Source organism: Erinaceus europaeus, unplaced genomic scaffold (assembly GCF_950295315.1).
Source record: "Erinaceus europaeus unplaced genomic scaffold, mEriEur2.1 scaffold_507, whole genome shotgun sequence".
In the NCBI taxonomy this organism is placed as follows: domain Eukaryota; kingdom Metazoa; phylum Chordata; class Mammalia; order Eulipotyphla; family Erinaceidae; genus Erinaceus; species Erinaceus europaeus.
Window position 1 is genome coordinate 1,177 of NW_026647710.1, and position 21,927 is coordinate 23,103.

Genomic DNA, 21,927 nt, shown 5'->3' on the forward strand with positions numbered 1-21,927 from the left:
AGATATACAACATGGTAGATGCATCAAATGTGCACAGTCACATCTCCCTCACATTTGTGTTAGCCCCACCACCACCACCAAAGTGCCCTCTCCACCTACTCAGGGCACTGGGCCACCTCCTGACTTGAGGAAACATTTAATTCCAATAAAAGCACTCATCAATTTGTGAAATCACTTTATAACAGGAAGCTGCTGTGATTGTTATTAGGAGGAGCCAGAGAAATATTCCATTCGACATGCCATATTCTTTCCAAGCTTAAAAGCATTGTGGACGTGAAGAAGTATCTTGATTTGAATACACCCAGACTATACTTTCCGTATACACACACACACACACACACACACACACACACACACACACACACACACACACACAATCACATACATGTGTACAGGAAGATACATTGTCCCATATGGTACTTGAGAAATTCTCACTCTTGTTCAGAGGTCCTATCAGGAGCTTGGAGTCTCATTTAGTATCTTAAAAGTACTTACAAAAGTACAGTCCTCTGAGTCTTCTATGATTGTGTCCAAGGAAGTGTTCTCATGCTGGGCTTTGTTTTTGGCAAGTTTAATAAATCTAATGAAGGCCAATGGCAACCAAAAAGAAGAAAAAGAAAAAAAAAATTGGATGGATTAGTGCTTGGGTTATTTTCAAATCAGTCTATGTCGCAAATGTTTTTAGTGTTCTTTTTTATTTTAAATGGACATATTCAGGTCAAATGATGTGGGAACATATACAGTAATATTTCAGGAAAATAATGACAAGGCCAATGAATAGTAAGTTCTTTGAGACCAGGGCTGCAGACCCAGTCCTCACTGCTTTCCAGCCTAAATATCCTAAAAACCCAGAAGCTCCTGGGTTCCAGGGCAGAAAGGAAGACTTGTTATGGCAGTCACCCAGAAGAGAAATCTGAGGTTATGGAAATGTAATACATTTTGAAAATAAGTGTTGGTGAGAAGTTGGAGAGAAGGAAAAATAAGAAATATATATATATATATACTGCACTCCACAATGATCCTGGTCAGATTCTCCCAGAGGACTAAAGAATAGGGAAGCTATCAAGAGAGGGGATTGGATATGGAGCTCTGGGGACAGGCAATGTGAGGAAATGTATCCCTCTTATCTTACGGTCTTGTCAATGTTTCCATTTTATAAATAAAAAAATAAATTTTTAAGAAAGAACTATAGCCAGAACTTCCTCAATGATAAATACTAGAATTTTCATGGGAATGAGAAACAAGTTTAACCCCTTTTTTTTTTTCTGAGGAGAAGGAGAGCAGTTGGGAGGGCATGTGGGGGTTGCTTTCTATGTATCTGCATTCTGCCAGTACCGATTAAAGGTGCAACAATAGGTAATACTCATCAGATACCTGTGCAGACAGAAAAGCCATTCCTCCTTATCTCGAAGAGAACTGCAAGTAAAAAAAGAAGAAAGTCAAACACACAAAATGTTTCCATTAGTATATTAATCTCCCACTCCAGGACCCTAGTTAGTGGCGGGGCTGTGTGTGACAAGTGGACCCTCTCCTAACTGGGCTTGTGTGGGACGCTGCTCTTTCACAGGCCGCAGGGTGGGGTGGAAAGGAGACTTTCCAGGGGAGGAGAAGTTAGTTTGGAATCAGAGTACTGCTTGGAAACTATGTGATGCAAACTAGGTGATTCTAGTTTTGTCACTTCACTGCTCAGAGCTTCCATTCCCAAAAGGAGAGAGGGCACATGACACCCCAGAGTGTTCCTACAGCTGGGAGTTCTATGCAGTAAAGAACATTTGGATCAGATGAAATCCTTTCTACTGAGGAAGTTGGCATCTGGATGCAACTATCTTGGCACAGACTTAAGACTATTTAGAAAAGAAAAAATCCCCACAGAACTTTCTTTATACAGAGGACATATTGAATATACTAGTTTGAATCTAGAAAATTTGTTCTTCTATATTATTGGGTAGAGATAGAGAGAAATTGAGAGGGGAGGGGCAGGTAGAGAGAGAGAAAAGCAGAGAAACACCTGAAGCTCTATTTCACCACTTATGAAGCCTCTCCACCCGCAGGTGGCAACCAGGGGCTTGAGCCTGGTCCTTGTGCATTGTAGTGTGTGTGTGTGTGTTTCACCAGGTACACCACCACGTAGCCCCTGAAAACTTATTCTTGATTTCTTTGGCACTTTAATTTTCTGCTTAAAGGAAACTACTGCAGGCAAGCACCTTCTGGAAGGAAGGGAGAGGTGCGGAAGTGTTATTGCTCTAGGTGAAAAGTGAGTCACTGATTGAATGTTACGATCAGATGAAAATGTTTCCTAGTGGATGCTTCTCATCTACTTGGTCTAGGCTTTTGAGAGAGTCCACATATGAAATACACAGCCTATCTATTAAAAAGATTCAGTTTGTGTTTTGAAAAACTTTGAGACATGCAATTAATTTCCCCCTCTCATATTAATTAACTACTGATTTATATGTCTACATTTTGCTAGGAGTGTACATAAACACCATTCCCACCACGAAAAGACTGTGACCCATCCCTCCCACCCACTCCCACCCCCCCACTGTCCCAGGAATCTGCATGTCTACCCTTCACCACAGGGTTTTTACTTTGGTGCCCTACTTACAATTTGGTCAGGTCCTGCTTTTAGTTTCCCTTTCAGATCTTCTTCCTCAACTTCTGTTGATGAGTGGGATCATCCCATACTCATCTTTATCTTTCTAACTTAGCTCACTTAACATAATTCCTTCTAGCTCTGTCCAAGATGGGTCAGAGAAGGTGGGTTCATTGTTCTTGATAGCTGCATAGTATTCCTTTACTATATAGCACAGCTATATACAAGATACTGGATACTTTACAGCAAACCATAACAAAAGGACTTTTCAAAGTTAACCCAATTACCAAATAATGTGATGATAACATTAACTATTAATTGCCTTTTTGAACCCTAAGACAGCAGGAACCTCACATCTCCACTATAGAGCCCCTACTTGCCCCAGTCCTGGAACCCTTGGATAGGGCCCACTTTCCCGTATGCCTCTCCCAATCCATTCCAAATAATATTGCATCCGCCGATCACAACCTAACCAACGCAACGATTGCTACCTCAACATGCTTCACCTAAGACTGTGTCCAGAGACTTCACGTGTGGAATGACAACCCTTCAGCTTCATTACTCGGGTGAGACCTTTCCTTGTATAGTACACTCTAATTTCATCTCAGGTGGTTCACTTTCTAACAAAATCCTATAACCTAGATATACACCAGTTTCTGTAAGAGAGACCTTATGTCCACACGTATCCATAAACTACTGCAAAATATATACCTGAAAGCAGAAGTACACTAGAGTTTGCAGTGAGTACCTCCCTAACACTTCCTCTCCACTATTCCAAGCTTTGGTTCCAGGATTGCTCAACAATTTGTTTGGCTTCGTATGTTAACTCTCTTTTCAATCACCAGGTTCCAGATGCCACCAGGATGCTGGCCAGGCTTCCCTGGATTGAAGACCCCACCAATGTGTCCTGGAGCTCAGCTTCCCCAGAGACACAGCTTACTAGGGAAAGAGAGAGGCAGACTGGGAGTATGGATCGACCAGTCAACATCCATGTTCATCGGGGAAGCAATTAAAGAATCCAGACCTTCTACCTTCTGCAACCCTCAATGACCCTGGGTCCATGCTCCCAGAGGGATAGAGAATGGGAAAGCTATCAGGGGAGGGGGTGGGTTATGGAGATTGGGTGGTGGGAATTGTGTGGAGTTGTACCCCTACTACCCTATGGTTTTGTTAATTAATCCTTTCTTAAATTTAAAAAAAAAATTAAAAAAAAGAAAATGTTTCCTAGTGGAAAGACTGTGCAAAGAACAAGACCAAGAATCTAGAGATCTTACTAAAAGGAGATCATGATGCTGCGATTAGGCCAGCCTAGAACTAGGGACCTCCTGGCCCTGCTGTTGGCTCTCCCAGTCTTCTCCACGCAGTCAGACACCCACAGGATTTCCAGGGGCACTGAATACTTAATCTTGAATCTGTCTTCATATCTGGAAAGATAATCACATGAGAGCTTTGTCACTTGGTATGCCCGCTGTCAGGGGGAGCAGCTGAGCTCATGACCAGATTCTCCTCCATTTCTGTCCTCATTTGCACAGCTCAGGACAGGGAAGAGAAGAGGGGCCCGTGTACTGTGTGCACTGACTGAAGCCCACCCAGCCCAAGCAGGTCCTGGAAACACTTCACCCCTGGCAGCAAACTGCCTTTTCTTGGATGTGTCCTCATCCCGGACCATCCTCTGCATTTTAGAGTCTTTGCAAATGACTTTCAGAGACCCACTCATTCAAGCATTCCTTTCTTGTTGCTAAATTTGTTGTATTTTGTTATAGGTAATTATATAGTTTGTATATTAATTTTACAGCAGATAGAAATGATGCATTGTTTAATTCATGCTTTCCCCTTTTTGAAAGGATTTAAGGATCTTAATGAGAGAAATAACACATGATTCATAAAAGTATTTAAATACAGTTTTTCTTAAAAGAGCTACTAAATTAAGTTTCGATGAAAGGGACTAAAATTATGTCTTTCAGCCTCAGTTAAAAAAATTCAATTTCTACTATTTAAGGCAATGTGATTGTTTATTTTCTTTCTCTCTCTCTCTTCCTTTCTTCTTCCTTCCTTCCTTCCTTCCATCCTACTTTCCTTTCTTTTCTTACCAGAGCATTTATCACTTCTGGCTTATATGGAGGCTGAGAAGTGAACCTGGGACTTCTTATGCCTGAGACATGAAAGTCTTCTTCTTAAACCACTGTGCTGCTTTCTCCATCCCTAAATTTACTTTCTTAAGACTTTATTCATGCCATTTCACTTATATTCTGGCTAAAACTGAAAATCAGTTTGCCTACATACTATTTCCAACTAAAAAGAAAAACTAAAGTAGTCAATCAGTCAGTCAAACAAGCCCAGACCAGTAGCTTGGAGGGCTTAGGAGTAAGAGAGGAAAATCTCTTATCTTAGGAAAATCAGAGGGAATCAATTCATCAGTAGTGAAAGTGTTTTGTGGATATGCCTGCTCAATCAGCTTTGCTTTCTCACATGGAAAAATACCATTTCTTGGTCTGTCCATATATTGTGCTACAGTGAAAACAGGCAGGGAGGGGACCTCCCTCTCAAAGACCCCTCCTTTCTCCTGTGGATCATGGAGACTTGGGGAGTCTGGATCCCTGACCACAGTGTCATGCTACTGTCACAACTGTGCTGTAGACTGCAGTCACCTGTCTCACTCCAAGGGGACTTTAGAAGTGAGAGGGCAAGTCACATCTGACGAGGTCTCCGAACCGGTAGCCCAGAAGGCTTGGCCCACCTCCTCTAGGAGTGGGGCCTCTGTCATTCTGGGGCCCAGACTAGAGTTCCACTCATCAGAGATGCCCTCTCTGATAACTTCCATGTTCTCCCCTGGGCACTTAGTCCTTCTCTTCTTGGAAGCTCTGATTACAACCTGTCCTCTCCCCTCATCTTTACTCCACCTAGGAGCCCCAGGCCCAGGAGACCTGTCTAGCCTGTTCTTCTCTGCTCTGAACCCTGACCCAGAACAAAGCCTCCCTTGATCACCTATGGGAGAAATAAAAGACCAGATCTCTTGCAGATTCAAATTTCTTTTTTTTTCTTTCCTTTTTTAAAATTTTTATTTATTTGATCGATAAAAATAATTGAGAAAAGGGGAGAGACAGAGAGACACCTGCAATCCTATTTCAACATTCATGAAGCTTTCTCCCTGCAAGTGGGGACCAGGGACTTGAAGCCAGGAGTCTTGTGCATTGCAATGTATGCATTTAACCAGGTGCATCACTGCCTGGCCCCCAGATTTAAGTTTCCCTCTGATGTTCTCCCAGAAAGGGCAGTAAAGAGGTAACTTCAGGACCGAGGACAGAGCATGGAGTGTCCACCTACTTGGTATTGGAAATGAACAGCACGTTGGAGCAGAGAAATAGTTCTCGCATCTGCCTCCTGCGGCCCTTCTTGACCTTGACTGTGCAGCGGAGCAGAAACCGACCACAGGGCTCCACCCAGGGCTGCTTTTCTTTGGGGACATCTCCCTCTACACAGGAGCTGCAGCATAACAGACATCAGAGAACAATCAGTCACCAGCCAAGGAGAAAACAGACTTTTATGCTAAAATGTCCATGTTGACACAACACCAAAAATTAGCTTCTGTTCCCTCAGACAGATTCCCAGACCCGCCAGGCAGGAGTCCCTAGGTAATGAGAGCTCCTGTCAGAGAGGAGGTCACTTCAAGGCTGGGAGAGATGAAGAGCAATTTGAAGGGCAGACAGGGCACTGGGACTTGATGCTCTATAGGTGAGGAGTAGAGAAAGCACAAATCAGAGGCCCAGGTGGTGACTCATCTAGTGGAGTGTTCACGTTACAATGTGCAAGGACCCAGGTTCAAGTCCCTGGTCTCCACTTGCAGGGGGAAATCTTCACAAATGGTGAAGCAGTGCTGCAAGTGTCTCTCTCTCTCTCCCTCTCTATCTATCTATCTTTCTCTCTCTCTTCCTCTCTCCTCCTTCCTCTCAATTTATGGTTATCTCTATCCAATAAATAAAAATATTTTTTTTTAAAAAAAGGGAAAAAGAAAGCAAAAAAACAACCTACCACTCAAGAACCTGTAGTAAGGGGGACAACTAGGAAGAAATGGAGGACTGCAAGAGGGTTGGAAAACAACAAGCCAGTGTGTGGTCTCCTATAGCAGACAAAATGATACATAGAGTGGTGAAGCAATAATCACAGGCTGTGAGGATTTAGATAACAGAATGGAGAGCCTGCTCTGGAGTATTCAGCAGAGCTAAAGCTTAGCCCCATGAGGAACTGTCCATGAAGCCAGTGCTGAACTTCAGGACCAGAGGACTTCCTCAACCTGCCCTCCTCCTCTGATGACCACATCCAGAAATATGTAGTAAGACCACCTACCTCAGGCAGGCCAGCCAACTAAAACACCCTGAACGCCCAGAAGGGTTTCGGGTGGATGCAGACATCCTTCGCTCTTCACTCTTTGACACTGACTTGAAAGTTGAGTAAGGCACTCCAAACCCTGCCAACTCACTCTCCTACTCTGAGGATTCCACAGTAGTCATGGTCACAGATCTGCAATGGCAACATTCTGAGGCTCATGCCCTGTCCTAACTGACCAATTGGCAGACTGGCTTCCTAGACGGCTGTTGATTTTTTTAAAAAAAACAATCATTTTCTTAGGAGGTAACTGTGGACTCACATAGAGTTTTTAGGAAACCACAGTGATTTCATAAGACTTGTGCCCTATTTGATCCCATGGTGATAACTCTCCAAACTGAAACATTATGTATCTATCAATGAGGCGATTCACAGGGAGATAGTTTCCGTTCACATAAGGAAGCTCACATTACCATCTCACCACCCAGAATTCCTTGCCACCTTTCTTACTGCATCACCTTTGACAACCATGTTGTCATTATAATTCTGTACTTCAAGAATATTATAGAAATGGGTTCATATGGCATCTGCACCTGACCTTAGGATTTTTTTTTTTAATTCCCATCCTTTACATAATTGGAAACATAGTCAGATAGCTTTGGGTGAATATACTTACTTTTGGGGGGTATTACTTATCATTAAAAATTTTTATTTATTTATTTATTCCCTTTTGTTGCCCTTGTTGTTTTCTTGTTGTAGTTATTATTGTTGCTATCATTGTTGGATAGGACAGAGAGAACTGGAGAGATGAGGGGAAGACAGAGAGGGGGAGAGAAAGATGGACACCCACAGACCAGCTTCACCGCTTGTGAAGTGACTCATCTGCTGGTGGGGAGCTGGGGGCTCGAACCGGGATCCTTACACCAGTCCCTGTGCTTTGTGCCATGTGAGTTTAACCTGCTGTGTTACCACACAACTCCCTGGGGAGTATTTCTTAGTAGGATTTCACTATATGGGTATAGTCCAGCTTGCTTAACTGAATGTTAAAGGACTTTTGGGTGGTTTATATTTGGTTGGGGGTATTTTATGACAAAGCTGTTAGTCATTTATATATGGTTCATTTCTCTGAAATCATCTCCTTGTATCTTTTGCTCTTAAAATTTTTTTTGGGAGCTGGGCAATGGTGGACTTGGTTAAGTGCACATAATAATAAACATAAGCATCTGTGTAAGGATCCAGGTTCAAGCCCCCAGCTCCTCAACTGCAGGAAGGATGCTTCACAAGCAGTGAAGCTGGTCTTCAGGTGTGTCTATCTTTCTTTCTTCCACTTTATTTTCTCCTCCTTCCTCAGTTTCTCTCTCCTGTTCAATAAAACATTAAAAAAAAATCCGTCTTCCAGGAGCAATGGATTCATAGTGTCAGCACCAAGCTCCAGTGAGGCAAAAAAAAAAAATGTTTTTTAGCCATTGATTAAATATGTCTGAATGGATGCTATCAGGTTTCATACTAAATTTTGCTTTATCCAGAAAGTTGACTGCATTCTGGCCATGAGGCAATGGATCAACATAACCATAGGCACTGCGAATCTCTGGTAGCTGAGAGTCAGGCGTAGGAAGTGAGCTCCCAGAAGGTTGAGGTAGAGTTCAAGGTGGATGTGAGTAGTAGCAAAGCCTGAAGAGCAGCTGGTGGAGGTGGAGGTCAGGGTTTCCACACAGCTCCTGCATGTTCTTCCTGTGATTCTTTCTAACCATGTTCTTTTTGGGGGGGGTACTTGGCTTTTTAAGAAGGAGTGATGAGGTGAATCAACTATACAATAAAATCAGCACTTGCCACTTGGCTGAGGTGCAGCTCCACCAAAGACCCTTGCCATCCTCTAATGCTAAAAAACAAACAAACATAACTTAAAAGACTTTCTCGGAAGGAAACTGTCGGAAAAGTAACCTCAACGTGACTAAACGGGAGTCATCCAATCAAGTCATTGATGACTAACTTTAATTGCCACCAGGTTTTGGTAATGAGAACAAACACATGGTCTCCTAGGTTCTGAGTGAAAATTGGAAACGATTTCTCTCATTCACTTGGAAGCTAGACCAGAAGGAAGGAATGCCTGCCTCCCACACACCACCCAAGGCCTCGGAAAGAGCATATGTAGTCTAGTTTCATGATGGAAACTTTTTTTTTTTTTTTGCTTGGCTAAGAGTATAACTTGTACCGACTTAATGAAATATTTCTTTTTTTTTTTTTTTGAAAATATCCCATTCAAGTTTTGTTTCATTATCGTATGGGCAGTCGGCAAGATACCAATCATTTAGTATTTTCATTCTTGCTATAATATAGACTTGTCAGCTATGACCAGAATTTCAGGCTCTCGGGATAGAAAGTATCATTGCTTTTCATCTTCTCTGTCACAGTGAATAAGAACAAAATTTCTATAGGGTAGAGGCAGTTTTACAAGTGGAAAAGGGACTTTCTTCTTGTTCAGTGGGGAGGAAGGAAGGAGTAGTTGGGCAGACAAGAGCAAAGGAGAGGTACATCTCATCACTGTGAAGTACAACTCTACTGCTCAGTGACAGAAAGCCTTTTCAGCATGAATTTGGCCTGAAATTCCCAGGCAGGAAGTGCCTCATGCTGCCTGCAGCCAGGCTTTCAGTGAAAAGCCCAGGACAGTCTCTCCAGCTCAGTCAGTAAATGCCATGAAAAGTCCAGGAGGCAGAGCTGTGCCCTGAGGCGGAGCTGTCTCTCTGCCTTTCCTCCTGAAGGTGGGCTCCTTGCACAGCAGCACCTCCACCTCACATCCTTGCTGTCCATCCCTGGTCCCCACCTCTGGGGATGATGGACCACCTTTCACTCCTCAATGTGAAATCATCGACCCTCTGTCCAATGTTGTATTAGAAAGTACATGTAAATTTGCCCTGGACTATTTCCAATTGGGCTAAACAATAGGAGGACTTTTTAGTACCTAACAGTTAGAAATGTATAAGGAGGGCAGTCGGGCAATGGGTTAAATGCACGTGGCGCGAAGCGCAAGGATCCCAGTTTGAGTTCCAGCTCCCCACCTACAGGGGAGTTGCTTCACAGGTGGTGAAGCAGGTCTGCAGGTGTCTGTCTTTCTCTCCCCCTCTCTGTCTTTCCCTCCTTTGTCCATTTCTCTCTGTCCCGTCCAACAAGGACGCCATCAATAACAATAACTACAACAAGAAAACAACAACAAGGGCAACAAAAGGGAATAAATAAATAGAAAGAAATATATAAGGAGGATGGATGGTTGCTCACCCAATGGGGTGCACATTTTATCATACATGAGAACTGGGGTTCGAACCCCTGGCTAAGTGATGGGAGTGTTGTGGGGAGGGCAGTCTCCATTAGAGGTGAAACAACAAAGAATTGAAAGAGTCCCGCCAGTCAGGATAAGTAAGCCACCAATATATTAAACAGGTGATAATAGACGCTTGATAGTTGGGGTTGGGCCTCGGAGATAGTAGCTGGTGTGTTCCCCCCACTCCGCCCCATGAGTTTTTACATCTTTGTTTGTTTGTTTATTTATTTATTTATTTTCTCTTTGCTCCACAGTCTGAGAGTGAATACATTACACTTCTAAGGGTTAAAAAGTGCCAACATTCAAAATCAAAACAAAACAAAAAAGCAACTAGTCTTTGGTGTGAGCTATATTCGGTTAAGACTCAGGACTGTTCCTTTCACAAGGATGAGTAGTTGCCTTTGTCAGATGGTTTTGACTGCTCTCTCTCACTCTCTCTTTCTTCCTTTTTGATTTGTGATTAATAGTAGGTTAAAAGATGGTAAGATTACAGGTCTAGTTCCACACCACACGCACCATCCAAGTTCTGTGTCCTGCCTCCTGACGATAACCGTCATAGCTCTCTCGCAAGTCTTAGAAACGGTTGGTTGGCTTCTGTTTTCTTCTTCTTCTTCTTCTTCTTCTTCTTCTTCTTCTTCTTCTTCTTCTTCTTCTTCTTCTTCTTCTTCTTCTTCTTCTTCTTCTTCTTCTTCTTCTTCTTCTTCTTCTTCTTCTTCTTCTTCTCCTCCTTCTCCTCCTCCTCCTCCTCCACCTCCTCCTCCTCCTTCTCCTCCTCCTCCTCCTCCTCCTCCTCCTCCTCCTCCTCCTTCTCCTTCTCCTTCTCCTCCTTTTTCATATGCATCAGTCCTTTAGGTTCCACCTACGAGTGAAACTCCCCAGTAGTTGTCTTTCACCTCTTTAACTTACCTCACTGAGCATAATCACTTCCAATTCCATCCATATTATCCCAAAGGATACAATATCATCTTTTTGGATTACATAGTAGTATCCCTTTGAATATGGAACCCATAACTTCTTTAGCCAGTCACCTGTTGATGGGCATTTAGGCTACTTCCATTCCTTGGCTACTATGAATAACTCGGCTCTGAATGCGGAGGAGCATATGTCCTTCTGGATAAGTGTTTGACATTTATTCACCTTGATGGTCAGATTCAAGTCACTGGTAGCTCGACCTTGGTTGCAGGACTCAGCTATGGAGGTTTGTCAGCAGTTAATCCAATAGGATCCAGGATGCTCTCCTCTTTCCCTAACAGGAGACCTGGTGCAGCTTCAGGAGCAGAGGAGCAGTGCTGTGGTTTCTCTCCTCTTTCTTTCACTCCCTCTTTACTGCTATCTTCACCTGTGTCTTAAACAATGTGTCCGTGAGAGGGACTGGGTGGTGGTGCACCTGGTTGAGCACACACATCACAATGCACAAGGACCCAGGTTTGAGCCCCTAGTCACCTTCCTGCAAGGGGAAAGCTTCACAAACAGTGGAACAGGGCTGCATGTGTCTCTCTGTCTCTCTCTCTCTCTTGCTTCTCTTGAAGTCTGGCTGTCTCTATTCAATAAATAAAAATTTTAAAAAAAGTGTCCATGAGAGCAGTGGACTCATGCAGGAGCTGACTCCCAAAGAAAGCCAAGGTTGCAAATTAAAATAAGTTTTAGGGTTCACCCATCCAGATTAACAGTATTTTCAATCAACTGACCTTCTCTCCAAACTATATTCTTGAACACTTGTAGCATTTGCTGCTTCTTAGTTCGAACGTGGAAGCTGGTTATTTTGTTGAAATGAACAGTCTGGTAGGGCTGATGTCTGTATGTCCCTGTGTCTGTCATTTCAAATGCTCTTGACTATATGTCAACTAGTAACTTCCCATGTTTCATTTTAGTCTGAAACATCTTGAAATTTAAACAAGGGGAGAGAAAAATGTCAAACAGAAAGGAGGCTCACTTTGCCTTGGGGTCTACGATGCACTAACAGAACAGAACTAGCCACCAGGATGGGCACCTGTGATCAGTGGCTATTCCACATGCTCAGGTGATTTGACTTGGTTATGAAATATTTTGGGGAAACTTGGGTTGACACTTCACACTGCCCCTCAAGCCTCTGGCTACTAGGACAGGGACTCTTCAGTGTGTGTGTGATTTTAGGGCACTGAGTTAGGATCATCTGAGAAGTTTTAGTAAAAAGGAAATTCCCTGAGCCTCAGTCAAGATTCAAAAAATAATAACATCAAAGTCGGTGAGATAGTGTGCTAGTTTGTTCTGTGTGACCAGAGTTGATCTTGGCCTTCACTGCATTGAAATAATCGTTGGTTTTTTGGTCTCTCTCTCTCTCTCTCTCTCTCTCTCTCTCTCATTCTGTCTCTCTGTCTTTCTCTTTCTCTCTCTCTATTTCTGCCTCTCTGTCTTGACTTTATCTGAAAAATCATGAGGGTATGATCAGTAGATGCAGGATAGTGGGAAGGAGGCATGATAGCACTTTTTCTATGTATTTTGTGGTATCAGTGATCATTTAGATGGGAAAGCAGAAGACTTAGTATAGCAAGCACAATACTGTAAGAGGACAAAGTTGGAGGACTCCCACTATCCCACTTTAAAACTTATCTAGAATTGGGGCTGGGGGCTCTAGCTGTTCCAAGTAGAGCACGCTTACCACGTTCTCAGTCACGGCTACACCACGCAGAGGGGAAGCTTCACAAGCAGTAGAACAATGCTGTGGTGTCTCTTATCATTTTCCTCTTCCCTTTCTGCCTTTCGAGCTCTATCTGTAGAAAGAGAGGAGGGAGGGAGAGAGGGAGATAGAAAGGGAGAGCGAGAGGGAGAGGGAGAGGGAGAGGGAGATATAGAGGGAGAGGGAGAGGGATAGGATGCTGCTTGGGAATGATGGAGTTATGCTGGCATGAAGCCCCAGTGACAATAAATATTCAAATGGGAAAAAGAGTGATTTATACAGCAGTAATGATTAATACAATGTGGCACTGATGGGGGGAAAAGGTCAATAGACTAGAGCAGAATATTTCAGTACAGAATAGAGACCCCTGACAAAAACAGTACCAACTTTTTGTTGTTGTTGTTGTTGAAAGAACAGAGGTCGTATAATAGACCAAAGGCAGTCTCCTTGACAAGTGGTGCTGGAACTACTAGGCATACAGGTATGAAGAAGATAAATCTAGACACAGATTCACACACTTCTTCGAAATCAACTCAGAAATGTACTATGGACCTCAATGTGAAATTCCAAAACTATAAAACTCCTAAATGTTAAGAAGAACTCAAGGTAACCTTGAGTGTTGTCCCAGAGGCAAAACTCATAAAGAAGTGTTGAGCTTGGCTCCATTGAAATTAAAAAGTGCCTCTTCTTCCAAGAATGCTATCCAAGGAACAAAAGATTAAACCACAGTCCAGAGATAGTATTTTCAAAAGACACACACTGTTCATCAAGGACTCATATCCAAAGAACTACAAAAAAAAAATCTGGCAATCGATAAGGAAATAACTCATGAAAATGAATAAGTCAACAGCCTTAATGTCCCCCTCTCTGTCAATTTCTATGTGAAAAAAATGGGGGGGGCTGGGTAATAGTGCAGCAGATTAAGTGTACATAGTAGAGAGCAGAAGGACCAGCACAAGCATCCCAGGACAAGCCCCCAGCTCTCCACCATGGATGGGGGGTCACTTTGCAACTGGTGAAGCAGGTCTGCAGGAGTCTATCTTTCTCTCCCCCCTTCATCTTCCCCTCCTCTCTCTATTTCTCTCTGGCCTATGCAACAACAACAGCAGCAACACAACAACAACAATAACACCAAAAAAAAAAAAAAGGAAAAAATGGCTGCCAGAAGCAGTGAATTCCTAGTATAGGCACCAAGCCCCAGCAATAACCCTGGAGGCAGAGAGAGAGAGAGAGAGAAAGAGAGACAAATTATTAGCCATTTCTGGAATAGAGGATAGTGCTGACATGAAGTCTCAGCAATAATTGGGGGGGGAAACGTAATAATGAATTAAATTTAATATATATTTGTATTTGAGATTTTTAATTAAAGCAGCATTATTAATTTGACATATAATCACTCCCCTCAACACCCCCAAGACAACAATGTTGGACAAAACAGTTTTGAATTGGATTTTTTTTCCCAGAGCACTGCTCAGCTCTGGTTTTCAGTGGTGGCTGGGATTGAACCTGAGAGTTTAGAGCCTCAGCCATAAGAGTCTTCACATAACCACTATGCTATCTCCCTGCCCTGGACAAAACATTTTAAAATATTTAAAGTATCTAGATGCTCTATGATGATTTTATTGACAAAGTGGGAAAAATAACTTTAATATAACTTGATAAGCTGGTTACTTACCAAAGAAATGTAAATACTAAGGCAATCTTCCAGATCAAATTCATTAACAAATATCTATGTAACTTATCAAGGAATAGGTAACATTTACTGAAGAAGGAAATGAAATCATGAAACACAAGTAGATATGACTTATTAAAGAAAAGAGGAAAAAAACTAAGGAAGTGCTGAAATTCAAAAGTATGGTCATCTTAAAATTATCAGGTGAACATAGCTAAAGATATCCAGAAAGTCCTCTTTCACAGAAAAAAACCCTGTGCGTCTTGATTTTAAGTGTGAAAATAAAAGACCCAGATGAGAAATCACAGGTAATATCTATTATTCCAATAACATGAGAAGAAACAAAGCAAGTCTTTGTATAATTCCTAGCAAGTCTCATTCCATGTCAAATGGCCCCAATGCTTTGAGTAAATAAATGTAAATTTTAAGTATCATTTCTAGTGAAAGGCTGTATTTTCTTTTTTTTTTCAACCAGGCCTTCACTGCTCTAGGATGACTTTTTCAGTTAGAAAGAGACAGACAGATAAAGACACATAGGGACGGACACTGTATAAGACAGGGTTAGGACCTGAGCTGTACACACAGCAAGGCAGGTGAACTGTTTTGCTAGTCCTGTGAGAGTGTATATCCCTAGATGCATTCCAGAAATCAGAAATGTAAAAATAGCAAAAGAATAGACTTGATGAGTGCACCTTCTGAACTGAAAACAAACAAACAAACAAAAAATGCAGAAGCCCTGAGGCAGACCAAATGGTCCATGTAAAAATTAAAACTCAGGTGTACAGATTGTATAATTTTTATTTCTAAAAAGGGAACACTGACAAAAAACACAGGATAAGAGGGGTACAACTCTACACAATTCCCATCACCAGAACTCCCATTCCCACTCCCTCCCCTGACAGCTTCCCTATTCTTTATCCTTCTGGGAATATGAACCCAGGGTCATTATGGGATGCAGAAGGAGGAGGGTCTGGCTTCTGTAATTGCTTCCCCGCTGAACATAGGCATTGACAGGTCGAGCCATACTCCCATACTCCTGTCTTTCTCTTTCTCTAGTGAGGCGGGGCCTTGAGAAGTGGGGCTCCAGGACATATTGGTGGGGCCGTCTGCCCAGGGAAGTCTGTTTGGCATCTTGGTAGCTTCTGGAACCTGGTGGCTGAAACAAAGAGTCAACATCTACAGCCAAACAAATCGTTGCCTAACCTAATCATGAACGCAAAGGCTAGAATATTGCAGATGAAGGTTGGGGAGTCACCGTTTTGTAGATAGCTAGTAGGCCAATTCTATTTATATTTAAGGGGGCCCATCACTATACTAGTCTTTTTTTTTCTTCTGAGCCTTACATCTGATATTCAGGTCGATCCAAGTTATTGTCTGGGGAGATGATGTCATGGCTGGAAAAAGGACCAGAAAGCTGGATCAGGGAAGAGAGTAGCTCCCAAATATGGGAAAGGTATGTAAATATTGTTGACTGTAAAGCCCATCGATTTGATCTGATCTGGGGCCCATGTTCAGCTTAGGAGCCTACGTGACCTCTGCATCCCTGGAGATCTGAGCTCACATTCTATGGTCATGAGTAGGAACGTTCTAGCCTGGCCCAATTTTAGAAATGCCTGCACGATATAGGTTTCTGTTCATGCATACACAGCTATTCCTCTGATAGAAATGGAGTCTTTTGCAGACATTCACCCATGTAAATATGGCCATTTAGAAAGAAGGAGATGTCAGGAAATTGTGAAGATGTGCCTGAGCTTGGCAGGCCTTCACCCTGAGGGCTGTGTCCAATCCTCTTAATCTCTCTCTCTACTGTGAAGTTGAGCAAGGAGGGACAGTAGAACCTCAAAGGTGTGCCTCGTCCTATCAGACTCACTGCCTCACAAATCGCCCCACATTCTTCATATTATGGCCATTAGATTAATAGGAAGGGGGAGATGTTGGTCATTACACCAGGTCATTACTGTATTGCTTGATGCTGTGGTCTACTTACATAATCACTGTTTTTCCTGAGACACACCCCCACCCCCACCCCACACCCATCCCCACCTATAATGGTTAAATCCCATTGGTTAGAATCTTAGAAGTAGCTGCTATGCAAGGTTTCTACCTTCGCACTCTTTTTTTTTCTCCACTCATTCTCATAGCCATTTCCTTTTGGTACTTGCCACATGCTTTTAAAAAGAAATAAAGACGATGTCTCTGATCAATAAAGGCATTGCATTGCCTTTATTGAAGAAACGGGTCCCCAGTTTCTTCTCTCTCCTGTGACGCTACCCTGGACTGGGTACATGGCAGTGGGCCCTTCCCTCCCCGACAGCCTGTCCCACAGTCCCTCCACCAGCCCTGCTGTTCTCCATGTTCTGCAGAAGCAGGTCTGCTCAGAGGATGGGCCTTATGTTCCAAGGGCCTAGAGGAGTAAGAGTGTGAGACCCAGGAAGACCACCAGGGGGCGGACGACAAAGGTGGAGACAGGAGATAAGGGAGCCTGGATTTAGCTCCTGGATGGATACCGTGATAGCCTGAGGGTGTTTCTTCCCAGGCACATGCTCTCTAGGTTGGAAACAACTCGACAGGAGCCAACCTAGGCAGCTGCATACTCAGCAACGCAGGAGAGGAACCAGGGAACTCATGTAGCATCTTGGGAGACAGAGATGCTGGGGCTCGCGGAGCAGGAACACAATGAAATGATTTATTGATCAGAAAAACACCGCCCGTTATATCTTCTGAGATGGAAGTGGCAGGTCAGGAAAAGAAAATGGGTAGGAGAGTGGGTGGAGAGAAGAAAAAGAGTGCAAAGTTAGCCAGCTTCCATCTAACCAGTGGGGATTAAACCAATACCCTGAAGGCAGGGGGGGTCTCAGGCAAAAGAGTGATTATGTAAATAGAACATAGCAATGCAGCAGACCTGGCATTATGACCAACACGGATAGAGCCAGAAGGGGTCGTTAGAAGCAGAATGAGCCAAAGGAAAAATGATGACCAACAGATGGAGACTATGAAATTAACACCTGGATTTTGTGGAGGCTGTCCTCACATGAGTGGATCCAGGAATTAGGACTCATGAAGAGAATCTCCAAAATGGACATTGGCAAATTGTATGGGATAGATCATAGGAGTCTGAAGCAGAAAAGTAGATGAATCTAAGTTGACTATTCCCTTAAGCCTAGTATGCCTAATAGCAATTAGTGACTGCAGCTGCCTTCTCTCCTCCCTCCGCATTCCTAAGCAGGACAGCTAGGCAGGATGCAGCCTAGCTGAAAGAGCTAAGACCCTTGTATCTACCTAGAACCAGGGCCCAGGATCATGTGCCTTTAGTGTGCCAATGTATGCATTCTCTCTGTAACCAAAATGTAGAATCCTATATAAGCTGGTGTTGTCTCAGTTTTCGGTGGAGGTGGTAGGGAGAACTTCCTGGAGCAGTCCAGACCTCTTGCCCACCAGTGTATTAAACTCCATCTGGCTCTGGTCTCATGTTTGGAGATAATTACTTTTCTTTCTTTCTTCTTTCTATTCTTTTGCCTCAGGGTTACTGCTGGGGCTTGGTGCCTGCACTACAAACCCACTTCACCTGGAGGCCATTCTTTTCCATTTTCTTGACCTTGTTGTTGTTGTTATTGTTGCCACCAATGTTAATGTTGGAAAGGACAGAGAGAAATGGAAAGAGGAGGGGAAGGCAGAGTAGGACACGGAAAGATAGATAACTGCAGACCTCCTTCACTGCCTGTGATGTGGCCCACCTGCAGGTGGAGAGCCAGGGACTTAAACAAGGATCACACAACTAAGCCGCAAGTGCACTCAATCTAGTGCACTACCACCCAACCCCCTGGAGGTAATTTCTACAGGAAGTCCCTCCACTTCCTCCTGGAGTCAATTGGAGATAATTTGAATCTAATTCTGAGCATGGGGTTGTGGTTCAGCCGGGAGGATCTGGGATTTATTTCCAGATTGAGGACAGGAACAGAGACACTGTCGATATTAACATTTTTTTTCTATTTTTTATCTTTTATTTTTTGACAAGTGAAGACATGTTTTTGACATTTTTGACAAGGAGACATTTACAAAACCAGAGGACAAGAGGGGTACAATCTCATACAATTCCCACCACCAGATCTCCGCATCCCCTCCCCTCCCGTGATAGCCTTGCTATTCTTTATCCCTCTGTGAATATTTCTCTAGCTCCATATCCATCCTGGTTTCCCTTTCTATCACATACACATACACCTATCACATACAATATAACAAATAGGAAAAAGTTGCAGCCAATAGTGATCATTCCAAATACTGTAATTGAACAAACTTCACTACTGGAACTCAGATATGTTCAATATAAATTTTTCTCTGGACTTTCTCAGCCTGTCCGTATGCATTGTCCGAAGAATAAAAATCGTCTCTGTTTCTGACAACAATAAGACAGTTCTTCCAGAATGCCAGCCATGATCCTGGGACCAGGAGTTCCTGTGCCTGAAATGTCTTTGGAAAACATGTCCGCAGTGGCAAGGGCAAGTCCATCCTCCAAGATTTAACATCAAGTTATTCTGGCAGTCGGGGCCTCTGGTTCAGAGGCACAGGAGCAGCTGTCATGGGGATTATCAGGGTCCCAGTTCCAGGGTGTCACCCATGTAGTGGGTGGGCAGGAAGTCTGGTGGAAGAGCTGGCCCGGTCCGGGGAGTCCTCCTCATTGAAGTCAGGAACGGGGTCCCCCTGGCTTGCTGCAGGCCAGGCCTTGAGGTGAGAGCCTGGGCTTCACTGTGGAGAAGTTCTGAGCTGGGCTGATGAGAGGGGCCCTGCGGGTAGCTGAGAAAGTGCAGTCTTCAGGGGCAGGTTTCAAAGCTGGGCTTCTGGGGCATAAGACCCCAGAGCCATCAGGTCTCAGCAGGCCTCCAAAGCCAAGGTCTCAGCTTCCCAAAGGCAAGAGTCGAGTTGAGCTGCGATCTCGGGGTGCTTTCCAGAGGTGAAGATGTCAGTAACAAACTTTTCAAGCAGGTCCATGCATTCGTGGAAGAGGGGCAGGTGTTCGCGAGGTAATCCGAAGTCCAAGGAGTCTTCAGTCAAGTCAGGGGCTGGTCCAGTGGGCTCCGCTGAGCTCTCAGGGCCCCCAGGGGCAGGTCTTGAGGCTGGGGATCTGGCACTGTGGGGCCATGGCATCGCTGGTCTGGTGGGACCCGTAGGGGCCTGAGCTGGTGTAGTGGGTCTGGGGCTGCAGACAGCAGGGATCCCAGAGCAGGGTGGGCCTTCAGGAGTGGAGGTTGAGGGCAGGCAGATGGACTGGGAGTCCTGCACTCCTGGGAGTTGTCCTGCCATTCTGGAATTTGCTCTAGAGAGTTTTGCCCTCTGGTTCTTAAACCAAATCTGCAAAGAAAAGGACACAAGGTCTGTGTGAGAGAACCAGGTACCAGCCCTTCCTAGAAAGGGACTCTGCCAGCAACCCCTCCACTGGGAAGATAATGAGGTTTCCCAGATTTAAGGCAGGGAGTGGGCCATAGAATCAAAGCCCAGAGCCCTGCTCTCTGAGGGTCTCCTGAGGAGTGGCCCTGAATTTTTGCTCATAGACCTCATTAGCCAGGGCATGCCAGCTTCCCTGACGTTCGACTTTAGGTCAAGGTTGCGAGCACTAAGGAGACCCCCTTGCTTATGGGTCTCACCTACACTGGGCCTGTCTGGTTCTCTCAGTGCTGCACATGAGGTCTTAAGGTGGCTGTGGGCCTGGGTGTTGACGAAGGGTGGGGGGAGACAGAAGGAAGGGAGTCTGAGACCACTTACCTTGACGCTGTACTCCCTCAAGTTCAGCTTGTGTGCCAGGGCCTAGCGCTCTCTGGCACTCGGGTATCGTTCCTGCTCAAAGCATCTCCGGAGCTCCAGCAGCTGCTCCTCTTTGAATATTGTGAACTCCCTCTGCCTCTGATTCAGGGCACTTGTACCATGTAGAGACCCTGGTGCAGGGAACTGGAGTTAGCTCATAGCCCAACATGTCCCAGCTTTCATCCCTTCCAGTCTGGCCTGTGGGGACACATGGCAGCAGAAATCTTGCTTCTCTTTTGCTGGAGCTCCATTGAAGCTGTGCCCCAATTCTGGCCTCATAGGCCACCTCTGTGCACCCCTGCCCAAACAATTACCTGTGATCCCACAAACCCTGCAAGCCTTCAGGGTCCTGGGATCCTTCTGCAGCACTGCCCACCCTAATCTTGGGTCCCTCAAGAAATTCTTTAATGTATCACCTTTACATTGCTCTCGACGTAATCCGAACTTCATGGTGTCCTTAGTGAAGGCGGTTGCTGGGGCTGTGAGCTCCTCTGAGTTCTCAGAGCCCCCAGGGGCAGGGCCCGAGGCTGGAGCTATGGCGCTGTAGTGCCCTGAACTTGCTAGTCCCACAGGGTCCTGAGAAGGTGGAGTGGGTCTGGGGCGGCAGACAGCAGGGTTCCCTGGGCCTGGCTGGCTGTCAGGAGTGGGAGTTGAGGGCAGGCAGATGGGCTGGGAATCCTGCACCCCTGGGAGTTGTCCTGCTGTTCTGGAATTTTCTCTGGAGAGTTTTGCCCTCTGGTACTTAAACCAAATCTGCAAAGAAAAGGACACATGGACTGTGAGAGGGAACCAGGTGCCAGCCCTACCTAGAAAGGGACTCTGCCAGCAACCCTTCCACTGGGAAGCTAATGAGATTTCAAAGAGTTAAGGCAGGGGGTGAGGCCAGAGAATCAAAGCCCAGATCCTTGCTCTCTGAGAGTCTCCAGAGAGGCCCTGAAATTTGGGCTCATAGACCTCATTAACCAGGGCATGCCAGCTACCCTGATGTTGGCCTTGAGGTGAAGGTTGGGAGCACGAAGGGGGCCCCCTTGCTTATGAGTCTCACCAACTCTGGGCCTGTCTGGTTCTCTCAGTGCTGCACATGAGGTCCTAAAGTGGCTGTGGGCCTGGGTGTTGATGATGGGTGGGGGAGATGCAGATGGATGGGAGTCCTGGGACCACTTACCTTGACACTGTACTCCCTCAAGTTCAGCTTGTGTGCCAGGGCCTGGTGCTCCCTGGCACTTGGGAATCGGTTCTGCTCAAAGCAACTCCGGAGCTCCTGCAGCTGCTCCTCCGTGAATATTGTGAACTCCCTCCACCTCCGATTCAGGGCGTTTGTACCATGTTGAGACCCTGGTGTAGGGAACTGGACTTAGCTCATAGTCAAACACGTCCTAGCTTTCATCCCTTCCTCCCAGTCTGGGCTTGTGGGGACACATGGCGGCAGAAATCTTGCTTCTTTTCTACTGGGGCTCCACTGATGCTCAGCCCCAAGTCTGGCCTCATAGGCCACCTCTGTGCACCCCGCCCCAATATTTACCTGTGATCCCACAAACCCTGCAAGCCTTCAGGGTCCTGTGATCCTCCTG

At 44.8% G+C, this 21,927-nt stretch overlaps 2 protein-coding genes across 2 annotated transcripts in view; both read right to left on the minus strand.

The window, feature by feature from the left end:
• Positions 1–491: 491 nt before the first annotated feature.
• The window catches only part of LOC107522970 (rho GTPase-activating protein 20-like), a gene marked incomplete at its 3' end in the record, with an annotated part of 62,573 nt that continues 41,137 nt past the window's right edge, over positions 492–21,927 (minus strand). Inside the window, exon 4 of the mRNA XM_060184283.1 lies at positions 492–580. Within this exon, the coding sequence (XP_060040266.1) occupies positions 492–580 (89 nt within the window). The remainder of the gene's footprint in view (positions 581–21,927) is intronic.
• On the minus strand, positions 3,794–7,163 carry LOC132532433 (rho GTPase-activating protein 20-like). The gene is made up of 3 exons (XM_060184282.1): positions 6,938–7,163; positions 5,918–6,076; positions 3,794–4,017 (listed from the first exon to the last, which is right to left on the minus strand). The coding sequence occupies exons 1-3, from the start codon at positions 7,000–7,002 to the stop codon at positions 3,867–3,869; spliced, it is 375 nt and encodes a 124-aa protein (XP_060040265.1). The 5' UTR covers positions 7,003–7,163; the 3' UTR covers positions 3,794–3,866.

Excerpts from the sequence above, each read along its gene's own strand:
- LOC132532433 (XM_060184282.1), bottom strand. The coding sequence starts at position 7,002 with ATGTCTGCATCCACCCGAAACCCTTCTGGGCGTTCAGGGTGTTTTAGT. Across the intron at positions 6,077-6,937 it reads AGTTGGCTGGCCTGCCTGAG|CTCCTGTGTAGAGGGAGATG; the intron begins GTAGGTGGTCTT and ends GTTATGCTGCAG. Across the intron at positions 4,018-5,917 it reads CTGTTCATTTCCAATACCAA|ATATGAAGACAGATTCAAGA; the intron begins GTAGGTGGACAC and ends TTATCTTTCCAG.